Below are 21,210 nucleotides of genomic sequence, written 5' to 3' on the forward strand. Positions count from 1 at the left end.
CTGGGTCGGACGAATCTTTCTTTAATACAAAGTTGGTTTATCTACATACAGGGGCGTCACCTGCTGCTTCTGCCCAAAAAACAGCGGGGACGAATGCTGACCCACTCTCCTACAAAGAGAGACCTCAGTTGCTCCAGGGGGTCGGATATCCCCCAAGTGTCCCATAGTCCCGGGTCCTCCATGCGGGGGCACAGAGGTCATGAGTGGATAAGGACCCTCCCTGGTGTGCCAGGGACTGGGGCAGGAGGCCAGCCACTGTGTCCTTGGTGGCCATGTCCCTGTAGTCTGGCCCGAGTGCCCCCAGCGCCTCACCCTCCATATCTGATATGTCTGAAGATTGATTAAAAAAAAAAGTAAAAAGGTTAAAAATAAAAACCAAGCGCACCACTCACATGGGGATCAGGGCAGTGTCGGGCACGTGGGAAAGATGCACACACAGAAGCCGTCCAAGTGGCCGCACATAACCGCCACCTGGCACGCTGACTATGAAAAAATAGGCCTCCCACAGAGGCACAAACAGTGATCTTGTTTCTTTTTCAAAGTTTTGACTGGCACAATTTTGTTTTTTCTTAAAAAAAAAAAAATGAAGAAAAAAATATACACTATTAAAAAAAATAAGAAAAAAATGTTGTTGCCGACAGGCAGGCAGGGGAGTGTGGAAGCAGAGTTCGGTCCCTGTGTGACCCCAGCCGTGGGGAGCAGTGGCTCCTCCTCTCTCCACCCCAACCCCCCACCCTGGAACCTCGTTTTGGAATCAGAAGGGAATGAGGAAGGCAGCGCCTGTCTCCACGAAGAGGAGGTCTCCCTGGGCCGCCTCCTGCCCAGTGGCAGGTCTAGGCTCACATCCAGGGCACTTGGCGCAGGGCTGAGGTGTCGGGCGGGGCCCATGGCTTATGTTGCATAATGATCAAAACTGCCCAGGTATTCCAAAGCCGCCTGGAAGCAGAACTGGTACTCATCCTGCAGGGCAGAGGAGATACAGGTACTTGGTCCTGGGAGGTTCCCACGGTGGCAGTATAGTCCTCCTGGCTCAGAGCCCGCAGCCCCTTCTCCCAGCCGGCCCAGTTCTGCCCTGGCCTCAATCTTCCAACCCAGGAGGGTAAGGTCTCTGACAGACCCCAAACCTGCAGGGGTGAGGGGCTCCTTTGCCAGAGCCTGAGTTTCCATGCAGGGGCTTTGGCTCCCCCCTCCTCAACCACAGGGGATGTTTGAGGCACAACTACAATCAGCCTACAGGTTTTCAGGAGGGAAACTGGATCTCAGCGGCAGGGACTTCTTGCCCACCACCCCCATACCTCTGTCTGCACCATGGCAGGCCTCTGGGTCCGAAGCACCTTCACTGTCTGGAAAATGTCCACCACGCCCTCGTAGCGCATCCGCTCAAGCACGATGCTCAGGGTGATGAACACTCCGGTCCTGCCCACTCCGGCGCTGTGAGAGGAGGGGATGTGTGATCACGTGGGTGCAGGCCTCTCCGTGGCCTCAGGACCATCAGGAGCCCAAGTGTGGCACTCACCTGCAGTGCACTGAGATGGGTCCGTCCTGGCCGAACTGCTCCTTGGTCTTATGCACTTGGCCGATGAAGTCAATGAAGCCCTCCCCTGACTTGGGCGCGCCCTGCTCTGGCCAGTCCGTGAACTGGAACTGTCGGACGGTCCGGGACTGGCCATCCTGGGAGGACAGCTGGGTCACCACCCTGGTCCACTGTCTAATGGTGTCTTCCACACAGACCATGTGGTCTTTGCCAGGGGGGCTTTGTCATCCCAGGTGCCACCTTCCACTGATGCTGGCTGCCCATTCAGCTGACTATGGCACAACCCCCAGTGCTGCTGGATTTGTCCCAGTCATCATCAAACCCCACACAGCTCCCAGAGGGTGCCAAGCTGCTCCCACTACCTACTGAAGGCCTCTTGTGACCATGTTCTGCTTCTGCCCATCCTGCCCCACACCGTGGCCCTGTGAGCATCAGTCCTCAGCCACCCAAAGCTTAGCCCCTCATCCCACTGTCCTGTCCAGGCTCTGGTCTCCTGTCACCCACGGCAACTCTGGCATTGACCGGTGGCCATACTAGTTCCCCTATGCTTTTTGTTCTCACCATAGTATTTCTCACTGAACTGGCAGCCAGCAAGACACATTTGCCTATCCTCCTGCCTCTAGGGCCACAGGGCTAAGGCAACAAGTGCAGTAGCCAAACCCACTTCCAACCCAAGTCATTAGGTACTTTACCCTCCCAGTAGCCTCAGCCCCTCCCGCAGCCAGCACTCACCCGGGCATCCGTGACCTTAAACTCACGCAGAATGTACTGTGGCATGTTATACTCTGCCATCGGGTCGACCACAAAGTACTGGTAGCGGGCAGAGCGCTCGGCTGGCCAGTACTGGTGGCACTTCTCCTATAGGGCAGAGTCGGGTCAGCACCGTGGCCCTGAGTGTGCCCGCCACCCCCGTCCCACCTGGCACACACTCACCCTGCCCATTTCTCGGAGCTTGGTGAGCATTACGACAATAGTAGAGTTGTTCTCCCACAGAGCTCGCCAGAAGTCCTCTGTGGTCTCTGCCAGTGGGCCCTGGGTTGCAATGTAGGCTTTCTGCTGTCTGCAGTAGGGAGGGGGCACAAGCATGGGGTCAGAGCCACACTCCCCAGAGTGCCCTGCCCAAGTCTCTCAGCCTCCAAGCCAAATTTAACCCACTTGGGGACACTATGAGACACACATCTTCCATCCACCCTCCAAAGCCATCAGACCACGCGCAGCTGGGCCAGTATAGAGTTCTCTTACCCCAGGGCCCTGGCACAGACACCTGCCTCAGCCAGAACTCTACAGACAGACAGACACCGTACATACGTATGTATGTATGTACATACGCATGCATGCACGCTTCTTAGAAGTCATGTGTGTGCCTATGAACACATGTGCAGAGGTCATGGGAAGGCACTGTCTCCTAGAAACTAGCTAGACTCTATGGTGCCCCATGAGTGCAGGGTACCGAACCTGGGTCTCTGCAAGCCCAGCCAGCACTGTAACTGCTCAGTGGTTCCCCAACCCCCCCGTGAGACTTTGCTTTCAGTTCAGTGTCACTGAGGTGTCTGGGCTCCTCCTGTAACTCCCATGATGACAAGGCCAGGCATGGGGCACTGAGAAGACTCAGTGGGCGGAGAGCTTGGCTGGCAAGGGTTTCATCTTTTCCTGTCTATTGTAACGCTAACTGCAGGCCTCCAAGACCTGGAGTCTGCAGTGATGTCCTGAAGTTAATTCTGATTGGTAAATAAAGATGCCAATAGCTGGGCAGAAGAGACATACGTAGGGCTTAAGTTCCACAGGCTTGAGAGGAGAGGAGGACCATGACGAAGATGAGGAGAGAAGAGGAGGAGAAAGGAGAAGTTGCCATGGGTTAAGAGTCAAGAGAGCGTGGCCCTGAGGGCTGCTCAATTGACACTAAGAGCAGGCCAGATGAAACACAATAAGTTGTAACTCAGGGTTATCAATAGGAAACTAGATTCTAACAGCATGGAGGGTAGGCAGCTGCTCAGCTCTTATCTTGTTTAAGGCTAACTGTAAATATAAAGGCTGTGAGTATCTTTTATCCAGGAACTTGAATATCAAAGGTCGGGTACTACATTCCATCCCCAGTGCCGGGACTGTGGAGACACAACAGTCTTGGGCTCACTGCTAAGCAGTGTGGTGTCTGACAGAGCTCCCGCAGGCTCATCTGTCTGGGCGCTTGGTTCCCAGTTGGTGAAACTGTTTGGGAAGGGTCAGGAGGTGTGGTCTTCTTGGGGGCAGTGTGTCCCTGGGTTGGGCTTCAAGGATTCAAAAGTTCACAGCAGGCCCAGATCTGCCTCCCTCTAGCTTGCAGACAAGTTTTAAGTTTCCAACTACTGCTCCAGCATCTTGCCGGCCTGCCTGCCACTGACAGTCATGGACGGACACTCCTGCCCTCCAACCATGAGTCCTGAATAAACTCTCTCTTCTGTATGGAGCTCTAGACACATGTCTCATCATAGCAACAGACAGTAACTATGGCAGCTGGTCTTCTTTAGCAAGTTTCAGGCCAGTGAGATTAAAACAATGTCCATGATTCCAAGGAAAACCACTCAATCTGATCTCTGGCCTTCGTGCACATCCACACACACACACACACACACACACACACACACGCACGTACGCAATCAGAAACAGACTTGCACACAAATGCACAGGCTCACATGCACTTTCCCCAATCAAAGAACAACAACAAAAAAGCCAGGCTGGGCTACTCAAAACCTAGTCTCACAGAGCCAAAGGCTGGGAGGGCAGTAGGGCTGAGCCCTTGCCCCACAAGTGCTAGGACCTGGGGTCTAGCCACAGGACCGACCGACCACTGTCCACACCCCAAAGACAAGGCAGCCTTATCCAGAGCAGAGAACTGAGGACGGTGTGTGTGTGTGTGTGTGTGTGTGTGTGTGTGTGTGTGTGTGTGTAGGCCTCTGAAGGGTGGGACCAAGGCACCTATAGCCGTCGATGAAGCTGGCGTTGATGTAGTCAGAGCCCTCCACCCCGCGGATGGGCTGCAGGCAGACACGCGAGCTCTCGTACGGCAGGATGTTCACCAGGCGGTTCTTAAACTTGTTGCAAGGCAGGCTGGCGGTGATGAAGCGCGAAGTGTGCGCCTTGGAACTGGCGAGCCTCTGTGGGGACGAGGGGCGGGGAGGCGGTTGGTCAGGGCAAAGGGGCTGCGGCCAGTGCAACAAAATCACCGGCACATGTGTTTTATTTATCATGCATGTGTGGAGGTCAGAGGACAACTGTGGGAGTCGGTTCTCATGCCCACCCGTCCTCCATGGCCCCGCAGTCACCTTGAACTCAAGCTCCATGCCCGTAACGTGCTCTCCAGGCTCCACCTGGGCCAGCTTCTGGATGTAGGTGTAGAGGCTGCGAGCAGGGACCTCGGTATTGCCGCAGCCCACAGCTTCCAGCAGTGCCTCGTGGATGAAGCCATACTGATCCTCTGTCTGCACCATGTAGTTGCGCTGTGACCGCATGAGTGTCACATGTCCATACACGTCCACGGTCTTCTCTGTCTTGATGCGCTCCAACATGGCGTCAATTACGATGAAGCAGCCAGTGCGCCCCACGCCCGCACTGTGAGGACGATGGACACCATGGTCAGGGGACAGGGATGCAGAGAGACAGGGATAAGACAGGTCAGGGCTGTGCGCACCTGCAGTGGACCACAATGGGGCCAGCATCGGGCGGGTTGCAGGTCTTGACTCTTCGCAGGAATGCCAGGAAGGGTGTGGGATACTCAGGTACCCCGTGGTCAGGCCATGCCGTGAACTGGAAATGTCGCACCTCACGCTTCTCGCTAGAGCCATTCTGAGGACCAGAGGGACAGCATCTGTCACTGTGGGCTAAGTGCACCAGGACACCTCAGCTGAGTTAGGGGCTTTTATTGGGCGTCACCACCGTGACCACATCGTTCCCCATCTCATCAACCGAAGCCCTGAGATGCGCCTTTGTTCTGTACCACAGCCTGGGGACACATCAGCTTCCCCTCCCCCTACCCTCACTCCCTAACTCCAGAGGAGTCACCCCATCCTTCTCTGGGGTCCTGTATCTCCTCCAAAGACTGCCCCTCTCCCTCTGCTCCCAGTATCCCAGCCCCGCCTTCCCCTCCTGCTTGCCCCTCCCAGGCCTGCTCCCTATTTCCTTGCCCCGTGTCTATTTCCTCCCCCTGCTTTCCCACCACTACAGCCACCACACAGAGGCAGGACGCTGTGTGCTCGCTTGCTCTGCCCTATGGTGACCGGTGGCCCAGTCAGGGTGTGACTGACTCAGTCATGTCATGTGTCACTGAGCTCAGCACTCCTTCCTGCCACAGGCCCACTCAAATGCAGGGCCATGTGCTGGGCCCTATGTACCCCCTTCTCCCTTCTGTAATGAACGTGTGATAGACTGCATGCAGTCAGAACTCAGGACAGGCACTGCCACACACCCAGATGTACAGCAGGGGCTCGTCAGCCTCGCCAGTCTGCATAGGATGACCTTGTCCCTCCCAGCAGCATGGGGTCACTCTCAGAAACAGCAACATCAAGAGCAGGCGAGGCCATGTTACAGACGTGGTTACGGATGTGCTGCACCACAAACACTGCTCGTGGGGGCTAGAGTGTGGCATGCGCCAAGCTGGGTCCTGCGCTGGCCTTGTTCCCACTGTGGCTGCTCATGCCGGCCGACTCTGAGCTTTGAATCCCCAATCCTCAAGTGGTCTCAGAAATGTTGTCAGCCTGGGACACATTTATTCTGTGCAATGCGTCCCCCACCCAAGCCACACCTTGTGTAGAGAAAAGGTCCTGACGCAGAAGGTAGCCAGCTCCATGGTATCTAGTAGGGTGACCTGGATGAAGCCGTACGTCTCGGTGCCTCGGTTAGGCCAGTATTGGTCACATTTGATCTGTCAGAGAGGGAGGGGAGGTCAGGGTCAGGCAGCACCTTGGAAGCCTCAGGGCCAAGCCGTGCCCACAGTGCCTCACCCGTGATTTCTCCTCCAGCCGCGTCATCATGACCACAGTGGCTGATCGCTGCTCCCACACCATCCGCCAGAAGTCCCCAAAGGTCTCAGGCAGGGGCCCCTGCGTGGCAATGTATGCATTCTGCCGCCGATAGCCGTCCACATAATTGGCATTGATGTAATCACTACCCATGATGCCTGCAGCCGGGTGGGGGGCCAGAGACAGCTTTGTGGGGGCTGTTCAACTTGCCCTGACACATGCCCATGGCCACTGTGGGGATGGCCCTCTGGCTCTACTGCATGGCCCAGCAGCCCTCTGGGGCCACATCTTTCTCTACTGGGCCCACTGTGGTAGTCAGACACCTGCTGGCCATACTCCTGCTGCAATGGCACCTCTCCTACAAACCGTGACAACCCAGAGCTAACCCTTGGGGATCAGAGCTGCCCCGACAAGGGCTAATGACGCAGACAAGGCAGAGTCCACCACACATGTGCAGCCTGGGTCCTTGCTACCTTCTAGGGGCTGCAGGATGACTCGTGAGTGGTCATAGGCGATGACGTTGGCGTAGCGGTTCTTGGGCTTGTTGGCCTCCAGATTCGAATGTTCCCATGTGAATTGCTGCCCGGGGTCGATGGACTGCAGGGAAAGGGTAGGTTCAGGCATGGCGCGGGGAGGGGGGGTGCAGTGCTGGATCGCCAGGGCTGGGGCATCAAGCAACATCCCATAGCGGCCTCAGCTCTCACCTCATACTCCTGGGAGAGCTTCAGGCTGTCGTTGGCTTTGAGTCTCTCCATGTGCTCGGCCATGTCTGTGACGGGGATGGGCGGGTGGCTGAGCATACCTGTGAGAAGAGGAGTGGGCATGGGGTCAGCAGGCTCAGCTGCTGTGGCCATGGAGGCACTGTGGTTAAAGGACATGACAGGTGGGCGGGACTGGGGGAGTGACACCTGCTGTGCAGCTGGAGCATGGGGAGGAAGTGAGGCCTGTGTGGCCCCGGTCCCTACGCTGTCCAGGGCTCCATGGTCCCGTGTCTTGAGGCAAAGATGGAAAAGCAGAGGCAGCCAGTGTAGCTCAGAAACATGGTGCAAGGGGTGCTGCCCTTCCCAAGACCAGGGGGCCGAGCAGCTCTCCAAGTGGTGTTGTGTGCATGTGTGATGGCCCATGGGTGCTGTGTGCATGCGTGAGTGATGGCACGTGGGTGCTGTGTGCATGCGTGTGTGATGGCCCATGGGTGCTGTGTGCATGCGTGAGTGATGGCCCGTGGGTGTTGTGTGCATGTGTGATGGCAATGGGTACTGTGTGCATGTGTGATGCCCTCACCCCAACTGTCCCCAGTTTCCATGTGTCCTGACCCTTACAGCTGAAGGTGGCTGGGGTCTCTCACACTCATGTTGATACATCAGACCTGAACCTGAGCCTCAGGCCCTGACAGCTGCTCTGAGCCCCCCAGAGACCCTTCAACTCCTGATGGTCTGCAGCACTCCTTCATGGTTGCCTGTCATCCAGCAGGGTGTGGCCACAGCCATCCAGAGCCAGGCAGGCAGTGGGCAGTGGATGCACAGGCAGGCGGCAAAACAGAGAGAGCAAATGGGAAATAGCCAGGGCGAGAAGCGACAGGAACAGAGATGGGGATAACCCAAACTACACCCCAGCTGGCCCAAACTAATGGAGACAGCAAACCACAGGCAAACTGTCCCCAAGGAGGAGGCCACCAGGGCAGCAATACGAGGCCCTTCTTTCATCTCTGATTCTGAGACTGAGAAAAGTCAGGCTCAATTCCTCCCCTACATCAACCTGGCCATGGTCCCCAGTGGGAAGGCAGAAGGGACCTGGAAGAGGCAGATGCTGATGGTACAGGGGTGTCTTATGGGCCCACGCTAGGAGCTTTAAGGAATATGAACTACCAGTTAAATGCTTGGAATTCTCCCCAGAATGTGATAGTCTGCTATGAGCCAGTTCAGAGTTGGACCTTAGGGTGACAGGTGACACTGGGTAATCAGAGGAACACGCCATCCTCAACATGGCAGCTAAGTAAGCGACCCGAGCGGGTGGAATAAATCATGAGCACACAGCAGAGGTGACATGGAACCAACTCCCAGAGTGCACTGCAGGCCGGTGGCCCACCATCTTGGAGGAGAGTGACAGCCACACAAACAGGTGGAAAAAGCAGAGGGGGCTGTGAGGCACAGCCCCTGCGAGGGAGCAGCTGCCGTTAAAGACAAGCTGACGAGCCAGCTAGAGCGGGACACAGGTCAGGGCTTGCGAGGCTGCCGCTCTCAGGACGGCAGCAGGAGTTAAACCCAGAGTACAGAGTCCCCATTGGGGGAAAATCTGGCTGACTGGAGATGAAGGAGAGGGAAAACTATGTGGAACCCACAGAGCGTGGCCTTCAGTTACATATGAAGCCTGCTACTTGGTAAGAAGCAGCTGAAGCCCATGGTGAGGATGGGGAGCTTGGGGAGCCTTCCTCTTGAAGATACAACAAGCCCCGATGAGCTGATGGGTGGGGACAAGGCACAGACACATCCCAAGGCCAGTGTGAAAACACAAACCAGGATGACCCTCAACTCCACCCCGAGGGCACAGGGTGAGGGATGGTGGACACGGGGTAGGGGGTGTGATATGAAACCCCTGCCTTTCTGCCTGATTCATTTTGTTTTGACTTTTTAAGTTCAAAGGAGAAGGTGGCAGTCACGTGACCTGCTGCTTTGGTCATCAGGGCCTGGCTCTTTTAGGGGGTTCAGAAGGCCCCACCCCAGCTGCTTCTGGCCCCAGGCAGCTCATACCTGGTGTCTGGAAGTTGATGCGTCGCATTTCCACAGGGTCCTTGGGGTGATGCGGGGCAAGGTCGGCATTGTTCAGTAAGCATTTGGTGCGGGGCTCCGAGTCCTTCCGTTTGCTTTAAGGACAGAGAGGGAGGGGACAGACAGCCAATGTTTTAGCACATGCCCCGAAGTGAGTGTGCGCCCACTCAGGGACACATGGCCCAGGGCCTACAAACATGAGGTAGGGAATAGGCCATTTACACACTGAACCCTAATTTTATGGAGCCTCAATCCTATAAAGACCCTTGGATCCTAGACTAGCATCAACCTCAGATTGGGTTCTCGGCCTTAACTGAGCCCCAAATCCAGATGGATCGTTCGTCCTATAGACTAAACTTCAGTCCTAGACTGGGTTACAATCCAGGACAAGTCCTTATCCCAGATTAAGCTCCAAGCTGACTGAGCCTCAATCTCACCTAAATTCCAATCCTATTCTGAGCCTTGATCCCAGACCCTTGAATAAACACGTGTGCCACCTGGAGAACTGAAGTAGCCACATCCCATGAGCCCAGCTCCAACCACCCGCCATCCTCCTGCCTCAGGCCAGTCCTCACCTGTCAGGTTTGCTGTCCCCAGACCGGATGCAGGTGAGAGGAGAAAAAGAGAACACCAAGTGAGACCGTGCAGGTCAGACAGAGCCCCTTCTGTGACGTCAGTGGCTTCCCAACCTTGCTGACCCCCAGTTTCTGTCACTTGGTGCTCTCCCTCTACGTCTGGACCCCGCTCCAAGGAGGTCACTTCAGTTTTCTCTGGCACAGGTGTGACGGTCCCTCACCTAAGCAGCTACACCCTTATGGTCAAGCACAGCGCCCTAGCTCAGTGCCCTCCTCCCGCCCTGGGCTCACTCACTTCTTGTACAGCAAGATGGCAATCACGATGCAGATGATAAAGACCACGGCCAGCACAGGCCCAATCACCCAGATGAGGCCCTCCTCACCATCCACAATGGGCTGGGGGTCCGGGTTGTCCAGCTGGAAGGGGTCTGAGAAGGGACTGGCTGCAAATGTCTGCAGGACAGAGGCAAGGGAGGGGCTGTCATCAGTGCTGGCCACATCGGGACCTCCAGCTGACCTAGCGCCCTCTAGCTGTCTATGTCGCTGCCAGCATAGCTGCTCCCAGGCTTCTCTTCTGGGACACATGGGGATGGGATACCTTTGCTGTTGAGCTCCTGCTGATCCTTCTCAGCCCCAGCTAAGGTGTTTTCCTCTAAAGGCTGAACCCTTGGGACCCCCACCCCACCCCGTGTCCAGTCAGTCTCTCTGTCCAGGCCTGGCCTCCTGTGAGCTCATGTCTATGCTTGGCTTTGGGGAGGCTGGTGGGGAAGCTAGGATGTGCGTGGGCACTGCCAAGGACTTACAGGCTCAGTCCTCTGCAGCACAGCAAGCACGAAGAGGACATAGCGGTGGCCTGGCTCCAAGCCCCTGTTGTCAAAGCCACCATATTGCTTCTGGTTCCCAGGATGGAAGACAGCTGGCAGGATGGAGAATCGGGCAGCGATGTAGGGCCGAGGCACCTCCAGCTGTCTGGAGTGGCGCAGGCTGCGCCTCTGCAGCCGGGAGATGTCCTGGATGAGCTGCAGAAAGAGAGTCACAGGGCTCAGAGCTCCTAGGGGAGACAGGCATCACGGCCTGGCTATGCGCAGGCCCCGTGGGGACGGGCGTGGCCTCACCTCCTCCAGATCCATGTCCTCTGGACTACCTAGTAGGACAGGAAACTGGCCACCTCGAGACTTCCGAAGTGGGACCATCACAATGAAGTAGTTCCTGTGGGTAGACCCTCAGTGACACCTGTGTCCCAACCCCATGAAGTTCCACGCCTCCACGGCCCAGTTCTTAGCTATCTGCCTTCTGTCTGCTTCTTGGCGTGCCCTGCGCATCCCTCAAAACCACCATGATCTTACACCCTTCCCTGCCTTCCAGGATGCACCTTGAGGCCCTCACTGCGGACTCCTCGCTAGGCCTCCCCGCTAGCCTGAAGCACAGACCAGAATCCTCTTGGGGGCTAAAGATTGCCCAGTGAAGGGTCAGGCTTTGTGGGGACAGTCGCATGAAGCAGGCTCACGTGACCCTTATCTCGATAAGTGTGCAAATGGGGTCACAGAGAGGGTGTGTGGCTCAATGCAGTCACATAATGGGTTGACAGCTACGGGGACAGGCACGAGGGAAAGGGTTAGCATACTGCACAGTCACAGGACTCTGGCCATCAGGCAGGTAGACCACGATGAAACCGTCGTTGTCGGGCTTCGGGGCGACGCTAGGCTTGCCACTGAGCATGTTAAAGGCGGTCCTGGCGGTGACCGTCTGCTGCAGGCCTCCCAGGCTGCTGCCACGGTTGGTGAGCACGAAATTATAGAAGGTGTGTGGCTTGAGGTGCGTGATCAGCTTCTTGGTAGTGCGGCCGTCCACGTCCAGTGTGAGCCCATTGTACTGAATCTGTGGGCAGAGCTGGCTCAGCAAGAAATGGGCTGGGGCCTAGCAACCCCAGCAGAGCTGCAACCTCAGGCTGCAGGTCCTGGACCAATCCTGACTGAGCCTCACTTCCGGATGAACCATCTGACTGAACCTAAACCCAAACTTAGCTCCTGAGTTCTAATTCAGTACAGAGCTGACTGAGCCCCAGTCCAAAAATAACCTTCAGGTCCAACTAAGCCTTGATCCCTGGCTGACATGGCAAAACCCTGGAGTCAGGCTCAGGACCAACGAGCTGTTCCAGGAGTTAACTTAGCTCTATTCCTGACTAAGCCTGAACAACATACTAAATCCTGGCTTCAGGCAGAACCCCAACTCTGAGTGCCAGTCTTGACTAGGCTGCAACCTGACTGAGCCTTGATCCCAGGTTCAGCAGCAACCCTGACAGACCCTGATCCCAGGCAGAGCCCCAGCTGTGACTGATCCTCTTCGGTCGCAAACCTCCCTGACACTGAAACCCACAGCCCGAGTTGCACACTGCGCCTCAATCTCAGACTAAACTGTGAAATCTAGGTGTCATCGAATCCTGATCTCAGGTGGCCTTGACTGTGCCCAATCTCCCTCAGGCTCCCAGGTCTTACCCCCTGCCCCGCCCCTTCCTTCACTGTTGTACCTTGTAGGGCGTGGGTGAGTTATAGTTGTCGGGGAACTCCCAGCTCAGCAGCACTGAAGTCTTCATGATCATCTTCACCTTGAAGTTCTTGGGGGAGACTGAGGGCGGCGGCAAGCAGGGAGAGAGAGAAGAGATGGTCCAGTAAGAACCGGGCACCGGCTAAGGGGCGCGTGGGGCGGCCCCTGTTGTCCCTGTGGTCCGCTGTGCCCTCGGCCTTCCTGCCTGGCCCGGCCCTGCCTGCCCTGTCCCCAGTGCCTGCTGCTGCTGCAGAGACGGCGCGGCTGCGGAGAAAAGCGGGAGGGGCGTAGCAATGGGCGTGGCCTCCAAGCCGCATCCCACCTGTGCCTGCCGACCGACCGACTGGAGCCTCGGGCGCCTGGGCTGAGTCTGGAGGCCGAGACTTACCTGCGGGGAGGGGCGGGCCGGGGCCCGGGGCGGCGCCTACCTGGGTCCCGCGCGAGCCTGTAGCGCAGCGGGGGTGAGAAGGGACCGGGGCCGCGACGCGTGTGCGCGCGCACGCGTAGCTCGTAGGCCGTCTCCGGCCGCAGCCCTCGCAGCGTGAGCGCTGTCTCGGCCCCCGGCTGGGCTGCCGCCGCCAGCTCCGTCTCGGTTGCGGGCCCCGGGGCGCCGGCCTCCCGCACGGACACCGTGTACTTGATGATGGCGCCGTTGCGCTCGGCGGGCACGGGTGGCAGCCAGCGCAGTAGCACGGAGCCCGCGGACACGTTGCCCGCGGCGCCCAGGATCTGCGGGAAGCCGCGCGGAGCGTCCTCGGGGATGCTCAGCGCTGCCGCGGCCTCCTCGCCCAGCCCCGCGCGGCCCCGCGCTGCCAGCCGGAACACATAGGTGGCGCCCTTGTGTGCAGGCGCTGCGAACCGCCGCTCCCACGCAGCCAGCTCCAACGTGGCCGGGGCCGCGTCTTCGCGCCCAAACTGCAGGCGGTAGCCAAGCACCGGGTCCTCGGCCGCGTCCGCGGGGGGCTCCCAGCGCGCCAGCAGGCTGCCCTCGGGGGTCTGCTGCACCGACAGGGTGGGGCGGCCCAGCACTGTGGAGGGAGAAACAGTCAGCGGCCCCGCCACGGTTCTCCAAACCCCGACAGCAGCCCCTCACTGGGGGATTTCTGCGCAGGGACCCACCCCTGACCACACTCCCGATCCTTAAGGTCTAGTTTTTAAAGGTACATTTTAGGAAGGACTTCCTTTAAGCAAAGACTTGGATTCCATGTGAGGCACATGGACCTATTTTGGGCTACCTTCAAGCCTGACTCCCACTTCGCAGCTGAGAGGAGACAGCCAGATGAGTATAGTGTCTGGAGAGAGGGGGTGACTTGGGGTGACTTGGGCAGAGGTGGACATAAGGGCCAGCAGTGCCTGGCCTCTGGAGCCTCTGAAAAGGGCCCATGTCTTTCCTGTTTTGGGTCCACCTGCCTGGTGCGTCTTAAAACCACTCTGGCTTGAGAATCATGGGAAGTGTTCTTGGCCTTGTGGAGCCAGAGGCTGTGCAGTGGATAGCCTACCTGCTCCCTTGGTCACCACCACCTTCGGTTTGCTGCGAGCGCCATCGCCTTTCATGGTATACGCGGCTACTGTGATAGAGTAAGCAGTCTCAGGCTGGAGGTTCGTGATCACCATTTCCTGTGGGTGGGACGGGTGGGCACGGTCAGCAATGGTGCCAGCCCCGTCCACCTTCTCCCCTAAGACAGTCACAAGAGATGATGCCTCCAGTCCACAGGCAACATGCTGGTGAGCTCATGCACAGGCTGCAACATGCAGTGTCCACACTCCTGTCAGAAACACACAAGCTGGGCACACAGCCACCACCAGGTCCCCTGCTCCTATATACCCAGGGCAACAGCCACCAGAGCGCATCCTGACCAGAATCATCCCTCCGAGGCGCTCCACCTTCTCTGGAGTCAGGTCAATTCTCTAGAGTCCCCCAGGCCCTGCTCATCTGCTGCCCTGCTCTCCTTCCTCCCTCTGCCTCTCAAAGGCACTGCGCGCTCCAGCTACAGGGGTTCTGGGCGTTTCTCTAACAACCCAGGCCCCATCCTACCCCAGGGCTGGGCTTCCCCCTGAACCACTGGATTATCAGAGCTGCCCACAACTAACTAGAGAAATTCAACAGTTAACCCGACCTGGAATCTGAAAGCCAGTTAGGAAATGGCCATCTCATGTTAAGATGCAAACTTAAACATGGACTAGCTCTGAGAAGAGAGGCGCGGGCCACAACTCAGGCCAGCCCTGGAGTCTAGGGTGAAGATTGGGGTGTCAGGCTAATCCTGTCTCAGATCAAATCCCATAGCAATAAGCCTCAAGCTTCCTACTGTGCTGACCGCCCCACGCTTGGCGCCTGCCCCTATACATATAATAGTGTGACTCCATGTTGGGGTACAGTTTGTTTACACTGCACCCCATGCAGCAGGTGTTCAAGCACACTAGGTCCTAATGCCCTCCTGGGTGGCTCTGGTCAAAACACACACACACACACACACACACACACACACACACACACACACGCCTGGCAGTACAAAAATCCTCAATTCCTTAGGAACATAGGAGTGGGGGAGGAGACAGAAACACAGGCAGGAAAGAAAGAGGCCTCCCCTTGGGGCGTGAGACCCCTGTTGGGCACGGGCCAGGTTAGTGGCAACTCTGGACCTTGTACAGAGCCCATGTCTCCTGTCAAACAGAGCAGCAGAGAGACAGGCAGTGTCTTGCTTGAGGACACAGCAAATTCACCCTGCTCTAGAGCCACCTCTGATCGCTGTCCTTCCCGACCCTAGGTCCATCAGCAGCTATGGAGGGCAGGCAGGGACACAGGTGGGGAGACCAGGGGACCACAGGCATGCAGAGTGCACAGCGAGGACAGCAGGATGGCCTAGAAAACTACTTACATATTCGGCAGTGTCGTCCATCTCCCACTGAGCGGGAGGCGGTGGAGGAAGAGAGAGGAGGGAAGTGAGAGGGGAGCCAGCAGTGGAGTGGGGAGCAGAGAGAAGACAGTGCCCAGGCACCCTGCCACCCCAGCCGTGCCTGCCCACCTGGGCATCCGCCAGCATGATGTCCTTGATGCGCGGTGGCCCGCGGGCCTCGGCACCCTCCATGCGCACATAGTGGACCTGGTAGCCGCGGATCTGCCCGTGCTGCCGGCCGGGCGTGGGCGAGCGCCACAGCACTCGGATGGCTGTGGCGTTGAGCGCCTCCGCCTCCACCTTCCGCGGGGGCGCGCTGGGCACTGGCGGGCAGGAGGGGGGCAGCGGGGCTGTTACCAGGGCGCCAGGCCCTGCCCCTGGCCAGGGTGTTGGATAGCTGCTGGCCTGGGAAAGGCATGGCCCTCCTCTACCCGCTATGTTCCCAGGACCTGCTGCAGCACCACATAACGACCACCGCGGTCCCCAGAGCCCGTGGCCCTTCTCCATGGCCCCATCTGAACTGATACACAGCCCTGCAGTCTACAGATGGGGAAACTAAGGCTTGGAAAGTGGAATCCGTGACCCCAAAGCTGGAACACACTAGGCAGTCAGGTAGGAGTTCCCCAAACACCATCATCTCCTGGTCTAGTAGGCCAGCAGAACAAGTGCTCAGATTTCACCAGGTCCAAACCCTCCCTCTACCTGCACTGACACTAACAGCACTTCTTCCCATGGTGCTTGGCTCCCAGCCCTCCTGTAGCTCACACTAGCCCTTCACTCGAAGCTATCTGGCCTCTAACAGGCCGCTGTGGGCGTATGTTGGTGGAGGTGGCCGCCTGCCTCCAGGCAGGATGGTGCAGGGCCCCAGAGCACCTAAGACTCGGTTCAGGAGGCCACCTACAGGCACACCCTGGTAGGAGGGTGCCCAAGCTCGAGGCCAGCTCGCATTGGCTTCCTGGCTCCCGCTGACCCCAGTCCCGTCCCAGAGCTGGAGCTGCCAGGGGCGGGCGCAGCCCGGGTTATGGCTTGGGCTGGTGCTTACCGTCCTCATCGGTGCGGACGACCACGGGCGAGCTCTCGGGCCCTGGTCCCACCTCTGTGTAAGCCACGGCGGTGACACGGTACTCCGTCCATTTCTCCAAAGCTTCCAGAAGGATCTGAGTGGTGGTCGGGGGTATGTTGTTCACCTCCTTGGGGTCCGGGTCCTCTGAGCCCAGCGGTCGGTAGCGGACGCTGTAGCCCACGAGGGCCCCGTTGTGAGTTTCTGGCGGTGGCGGGCGCCAACTTACCAATATGGCCGTGGAGCGCAAGCTGGTGCACTTAACGTCTTGAGGGGGGGCTGACGGTTCTATTGGGGAGAGCGTGGGGGGCGGGGAGTGGGATGGGCGGGGAAGGCAGGGACAGAAGATGGGAAAGAGAAAATAAAAAGATGATAACAAAACAGAACGAACCAAAGAGAAGTCGAACCCAAAAGAAGCGGGTGTCAATCAAAGGTGAGATGGGCGGGTGGGCGGGTCCGGGAGGGCTGGCCAAGAACTGCTGAGCTTGTTGTGGGATAGTGACTGCCCTGTGCATAGTATGTCTCCAGCATGGGACAGGCAGTTGCTGTGACTCAGGCACTGGAACAACGGTGGTGGTGGTGAACACTCCTGCCACTGGGCTCCACTATGTGCCTGAGTATGTCATCAGACACCTGTCCTGTGTTAAGAATGTGATACAGGCTTCACGGAATACAGAAAGCAACTACTGAGTACCTCCTTTGTGTCTGGTAGGACCCACACTGCATCTATGGGCCCAGCACCACAAGGCAACCATGCTAAAGCACCTGCTCATTGCTAGAACACTTGTCATAACCTTCAGAAAGTGGCAGGAGAGAAGCCTGTGTCTTGCATACCTACTATGAGCACACGCCAGGAACTGCATACATGAATATACAGAGATGTACTTAACTGTGCATATGCCATGTGCCAGGCACCATGACAAGGACTGAAACTGAAGCTCCAGAAACTGAGTAGCTACTATGTGCCAAGCACCCCCAAGGGCTCCAAAGAATGGGAGCAAAATCACCTACCACCTTCGTACCTACTATGTTCTGGGTACCATGCCAAGCAGGGAGAACAAGAGAAGCCACACATACAGGTACATACTATGTGCAAGCTACTTGACAAAGGCTTCATAGAATAAAGCTAAAGACATGTGCTGTTGAAGGCCTACTATGTGCTGGATATTTGCAAAGAGGATTAGCAGTCAGGAAACAAGTCTTACTATGTACAAGGTGTCTCAGCCAACAGCGTATTACTCATTAAACATCTAATATGAGTTCTTACATGATGCTGAAGATTTCCCAGTAATTTGGGGTAAAAAAATATAGTGATTAAATATGCTTAGGGTTCATCTGTTCACTGAAACGTTGAGCCACAGGGGCCCCTGAGGCTGTCCCAACCACCAACTCCAGACACCATTCCAGACACCACTGTGCTCTTGGCCTTACTGTGTGTGTGTGAGCATGCCAGATGTTTTTTGTTTTTTGTTTTGTTTTTTTTTTTTTCAGAGCTGAGGACCGAACCCAGGGCTTTGCACTCAAGCACTCTACCACTGAGCTAAATCCCCAAACCTGCATGCCAGGTGTTTTTAAAAGTAAAAATTGAGGTGGTAATTCATCAGACACCTACTGTAGCTAAACCAGACGAGCGCTGGACACAGCCTATGAGACACCTGCTGTGTGCTGGGCAAAGTCCCTGCATACTGAGTACCTACTGTGTGCCAGGGCACCAAGCTAGAAGCTCTTACAGAGTAAGCACTTACTATGTGCTAGGTATTATGCTATTGGCTATATAAGAAAGTTAGATTACAAAAACTAAATCACTTACTGTGTGTGGGAAGCCACGTAACGCCATTACAAGATGGCGCTGGCTACCACTGGCCACCGCCCGTGTATTTCGGGTAAACAACCAATGTGCGCAGGTGCAAATGGGTTTCACGCCAAGTCACAGCCCGTCTGGGGCATGTAAATTAAGGACTGAAAGCAGAACCAATCAGACATGGCCACACCAGTCCTAGGCCTATAAAAGCAGTGCTAGCTCTAGGTCTCGGGGTCTTTCGCCTCAGCAATCAAGCTCTCCCAATAAACGTGTGCCGAAGAATCCTGTTGTGTGGTGTCTTCCTTGCTGGCGAGGCGGGCGTCCACACTGTGTACCAATACTGTGCTAGGGGTTCTACTGAAGATCAAGGCCCCACATTCTAAACACCTACCATGTGTTAGGCAATGGACTATGAACTCCACAGAACATCAAGAACACACATATTAAGTGCCTACTGTGAGCTAGGTATTGAGCTAACAGTGCTCACATACTAAGCACATTCTGTGCTCCTGACACTAGGCTCACAGTTCCTGCACAATAAGCCCTACTGTGTGCAGGGTATTAAGCTGATAGGCTACATATATTAAATACCTACTGTGTATTGGTACTGGGCTAGAAGCACCCACACATCAAACACTGCAACCAGGCCCTGGACCAACAGCCTTTGAATGTTAAACATACTGCACATATGCCAGGCAGTGACTGGGCTAACAGTGACCACAGATTAAGTGCTTACTGTGTGTCAGGTACTACACATCAGGAGACTTACTGACTAAAAATACTCTCCACACATTAAATACCTACTGGTGTTAGGCAGACACTGGACTAGCAGCCTCCATAGATTAAATGCCCACAGTATACTAGACACTGGAGTAATTGTCTTCCTATACTAAATACCTACTGTGTCAGGTACTGGGCAACTGTACCCCGGGAAACAAAGAGTTCTCATCTCTTAGGCAACCACTGGGTGCCAGGTGCTGTTAGTAGTTTTAGCTTAAGTACTTATGGTATGACAGCCCAGGTTCTAAGACCTTTATTAGACTGAGTTCTAGTTTTCATATATGAAGCACCTACTATGTGTCAGGTATCATGATCTGATACTAGAGTGGTTGTAGTGCTTATAACTGAGCCCATACTGTCTGTACATGGTGCCGGGGACTTGGCAGGAACTGACTATGTGCTGAACAAACCCCGAGCTGCAGGAATATTACCGTACAGATCTGAGCACCTGCTGGGTGTCAAACACCAAGCCAACTTCCTTAGAGCAAGCAGCACTAAGTGTGTTCTGTATCTGAAGAGGCCTGCAGAACTGTCAGAGCCCTGTGTGATCTCAGGACCTCTGTGCACTGGCATCATTTAGCTTGTCACCAATGGCCAATGGCCTCCATTTATGATGTATGTCCTGATCTGTATTTAAACTTCAAACAACATTTAAGGGGCACCAACTGTGTGCTGGGCCAAACAGCAGGACTCTGCTCACAATGGCATGCCTACTATGAAACATTTATAGCCCTACTATGGACCAGAGGCTAACCTATGGGAATTACTGATAATATGTGGGTGTACCCAGCACCCATTTCCCTTTTTCGGTCATGACACTGGCTCGCTGTAGCCCTGCCTGCTGGGCATGGGGGAGGTTCCCACATGTGTTGCATAGCCACTCAGTCACTGACCCTGAACCCTGCCTCAAGCCACAGAGAGGAAACCCGGTTCCAAAGCTCACTGGTCTGGCTGTCAGGACTGGTTGCACACGTGCTAGGTGCCAGACCCGGCTCCATGCACTCTCAAGCACCCAGGAAGCCCAGGGGCAGACCTCATTTTGCCACCAGTGAAATGGAGTCTCAGAAATATCAGGTGCCCACTCTGAGCACACAGCAGGCCTCATGCTCAGCCATCAGTTATGGGCATCTGGCCTTCAGCTGGGGGACCACAGACCTGGGCCTGGGCAGGTGGCAGACACACCACTCAGGGACCAGGACTACAATCTGGTCCTCTAACCTGCCATGCCCTTGTGGGTCTGGCATCTAGTCAATGACTGTGTGCATTCCCTGACTTTCCATGCAAGGATCTAAAATTGACTGCGGCTTCGTATAAGACAGTGGCTGCTGTGGGCCCTGGGGGATGTCTGCTGTCCTCTCCTTCCTGGAAACTGGACAGTAGTCACAGGGTGGATTGGGGCCCATTTCTTGACCAGTCACCCCGATCCAAAGTGCCCGGGGGTGGGGGTGGGGGTCAGGCAGGAGTGATGGAAACAAAATAAGCCACCGGGGAATGTGCTGGAAGGAGGCTTCCGCTGTGAAACAGGAGGGAGGTGGAGGGATAAAACCAAACCAAACAATAATAAAACAAGAAGCGAAGTGACAGTGTCGATGATGAAAAAAAAAATCATAAAAGAAAGACAGACAGACAGACGCCTCACAGAGACGCCCAGTCTTTACCTACCTTCCACTCCTTCAGGCGCTAACTTAACAGACTTTCTTACGAGAGGGAACGGCGCCGGCTACAAGGCTATGAGCTCTTGGTGACCCACGCCGGGAGAGCCATTCTGCAGCTCCCTGGGCAGTGGGGGGTGGTGGGGTCTGAGGACACCCGCAGTGGCCAGCGGGTAGACCTGCACCTACCCTTGACAGGGCCTAATGAGCCCACAGCCCTGGGAACACGCCTGGCCCTGGGTCTCGGATGAGAAGGGGAGCCCTCTCCCCCCCAACTCCCTGTCCTGGGCCGCGCTGGAGCGCTCATGGCTGGGTGACCTCAGAGGTCACGACCGTCACAATCCAGCCCAACCTGCGTGTTGTCTCGGATGGGACTGCTCTGAAGTCTGACACACATGTCTTATGTCTAGTTGGGGCCGTTTGGAGATTCCTCTGGGCCATATGATGCCCAGGGCAGGCAGGGGACACGCAGGGTGGGCTGTGTTTGTGAGTTGCTTGAGACTGGCTGATACTCACCTGTGGGCCACCTTTACCGGCCACTCGGTGGCCCCAGGCCACAGGCCACCCTCACTGACCTCCACCTGACAGTTGCCACCTTGGAGCCACCTGGGGCT

General features: G+C 56.3%; 1 protein-coding gene across 10 annotated transcripts in view; it reads right to left on the reverse strand.

Annotated features, from left to right (window-relative positions):
* Positions 1-21,210, reverse strand: part of Ptprs (protein tyrosine phosphatase receptor type S) — a 64,616-nt gene continuing 43,406 nt past the window's right edge. For 3 of the 10 annotated variants that reach the window (XM_029531382.1, XM_029531384.1, XM_029531383.1), the window contains 24 exons: positions 16,346-16,651; positions 15,433-15,626; positions 15,286-15,312; positions 13,909-14,026; positions 12,838-13,437; positions 12,393-12,490; positions 11,490-11,743; positions 10,981-11,074; positions 10,669-10,884; positions 10,161-10,318; positions 9,866-9,877; positions 9,273-9,385; positions 7,230-7,327; positions 6,999-7,122; positions 6,508-6,683; positions 6,309-6,428; positions 5,199-5,353; positions 4,834-5,119; positions 4,487-4,665; positions 2,468-2,594; positions 2,267-2,392; positions 1,517-1,671; positions 1,296-1,431; positions 4-960 (listed from right to left, as the gene is read on the reverse strand). In XM_029531382.1, coding sequence (XP_029387242.1) covers positions 892-960; positions 1,296-1,431; positions 1,517-1,671; positions 2,267-2,392; positions 2,468-2,594; positions 4,487-4,665; positions 4,834-5,119; positions 5,199-5,353; positions 6,309-6,428; positions 6,508-6,683; positions 6,999-7,122; positions 7,230-7,327; positions 9,273-9,385; positions 9,866-9,877; positions 10,161-10,318; positions 10,669-10,884; positions 10,981-11,074; positions 11,490-11,743; positions 12,393-12,490; positions 12,838-13,437; positions 13,909-14,026; positions 15,286-15,312; positions 15,433-15,626; positions 16,346-16,651 — 3,941 coding nt within the window. In that variant the 3' untranslated portion in view covers positions 4-891. Of the gene's footprint in view, positions 961-1,295; positions 1,432-1,516; positions 1,672-2,266; positions 2,393-2,467; positions 2,595-4,486; positions 4,666-4,833; positions 5,120-5,198; positions 5,354-6,308; positions 6,429-6,507; positions 6,684-6,998; positions 7,123-7,229; positions 7,328-9,272; positions 9,386-9,865; positions 9,878-10,160; positions 10,319-10,668; positions 10,885-10,980; positions 11,075-11,489; positions 11,744-12,392; positions 12,491-12,837; positions 13,438-13,908; positions 14,027-15,285; positions 15,313-15,432; positions 15,627-16,345; positions 16,652-21,210 lie in introns of all 10 variants that reach the window. The other 7 variants (XM_029531386.1, XM_029531387.1, XM_021217519.1 and 4 more) reach the window with 7 other exon arrangements.

The sequence above is a fragment of the Mus pahari genome, chromosome 18 (genome assembly GCF_900095145.1).
Source record: "Mus pahari chromosome 18, PAHARI_EIJ_v1.1, whole genome shotgun sequence".
In the NCBI taxonomy this organism is placed as follows: Eukaryota; Metazoa; Chordata; class Mammalia; order Rodentia; family Muridae; genus Mus; species Mus pahari.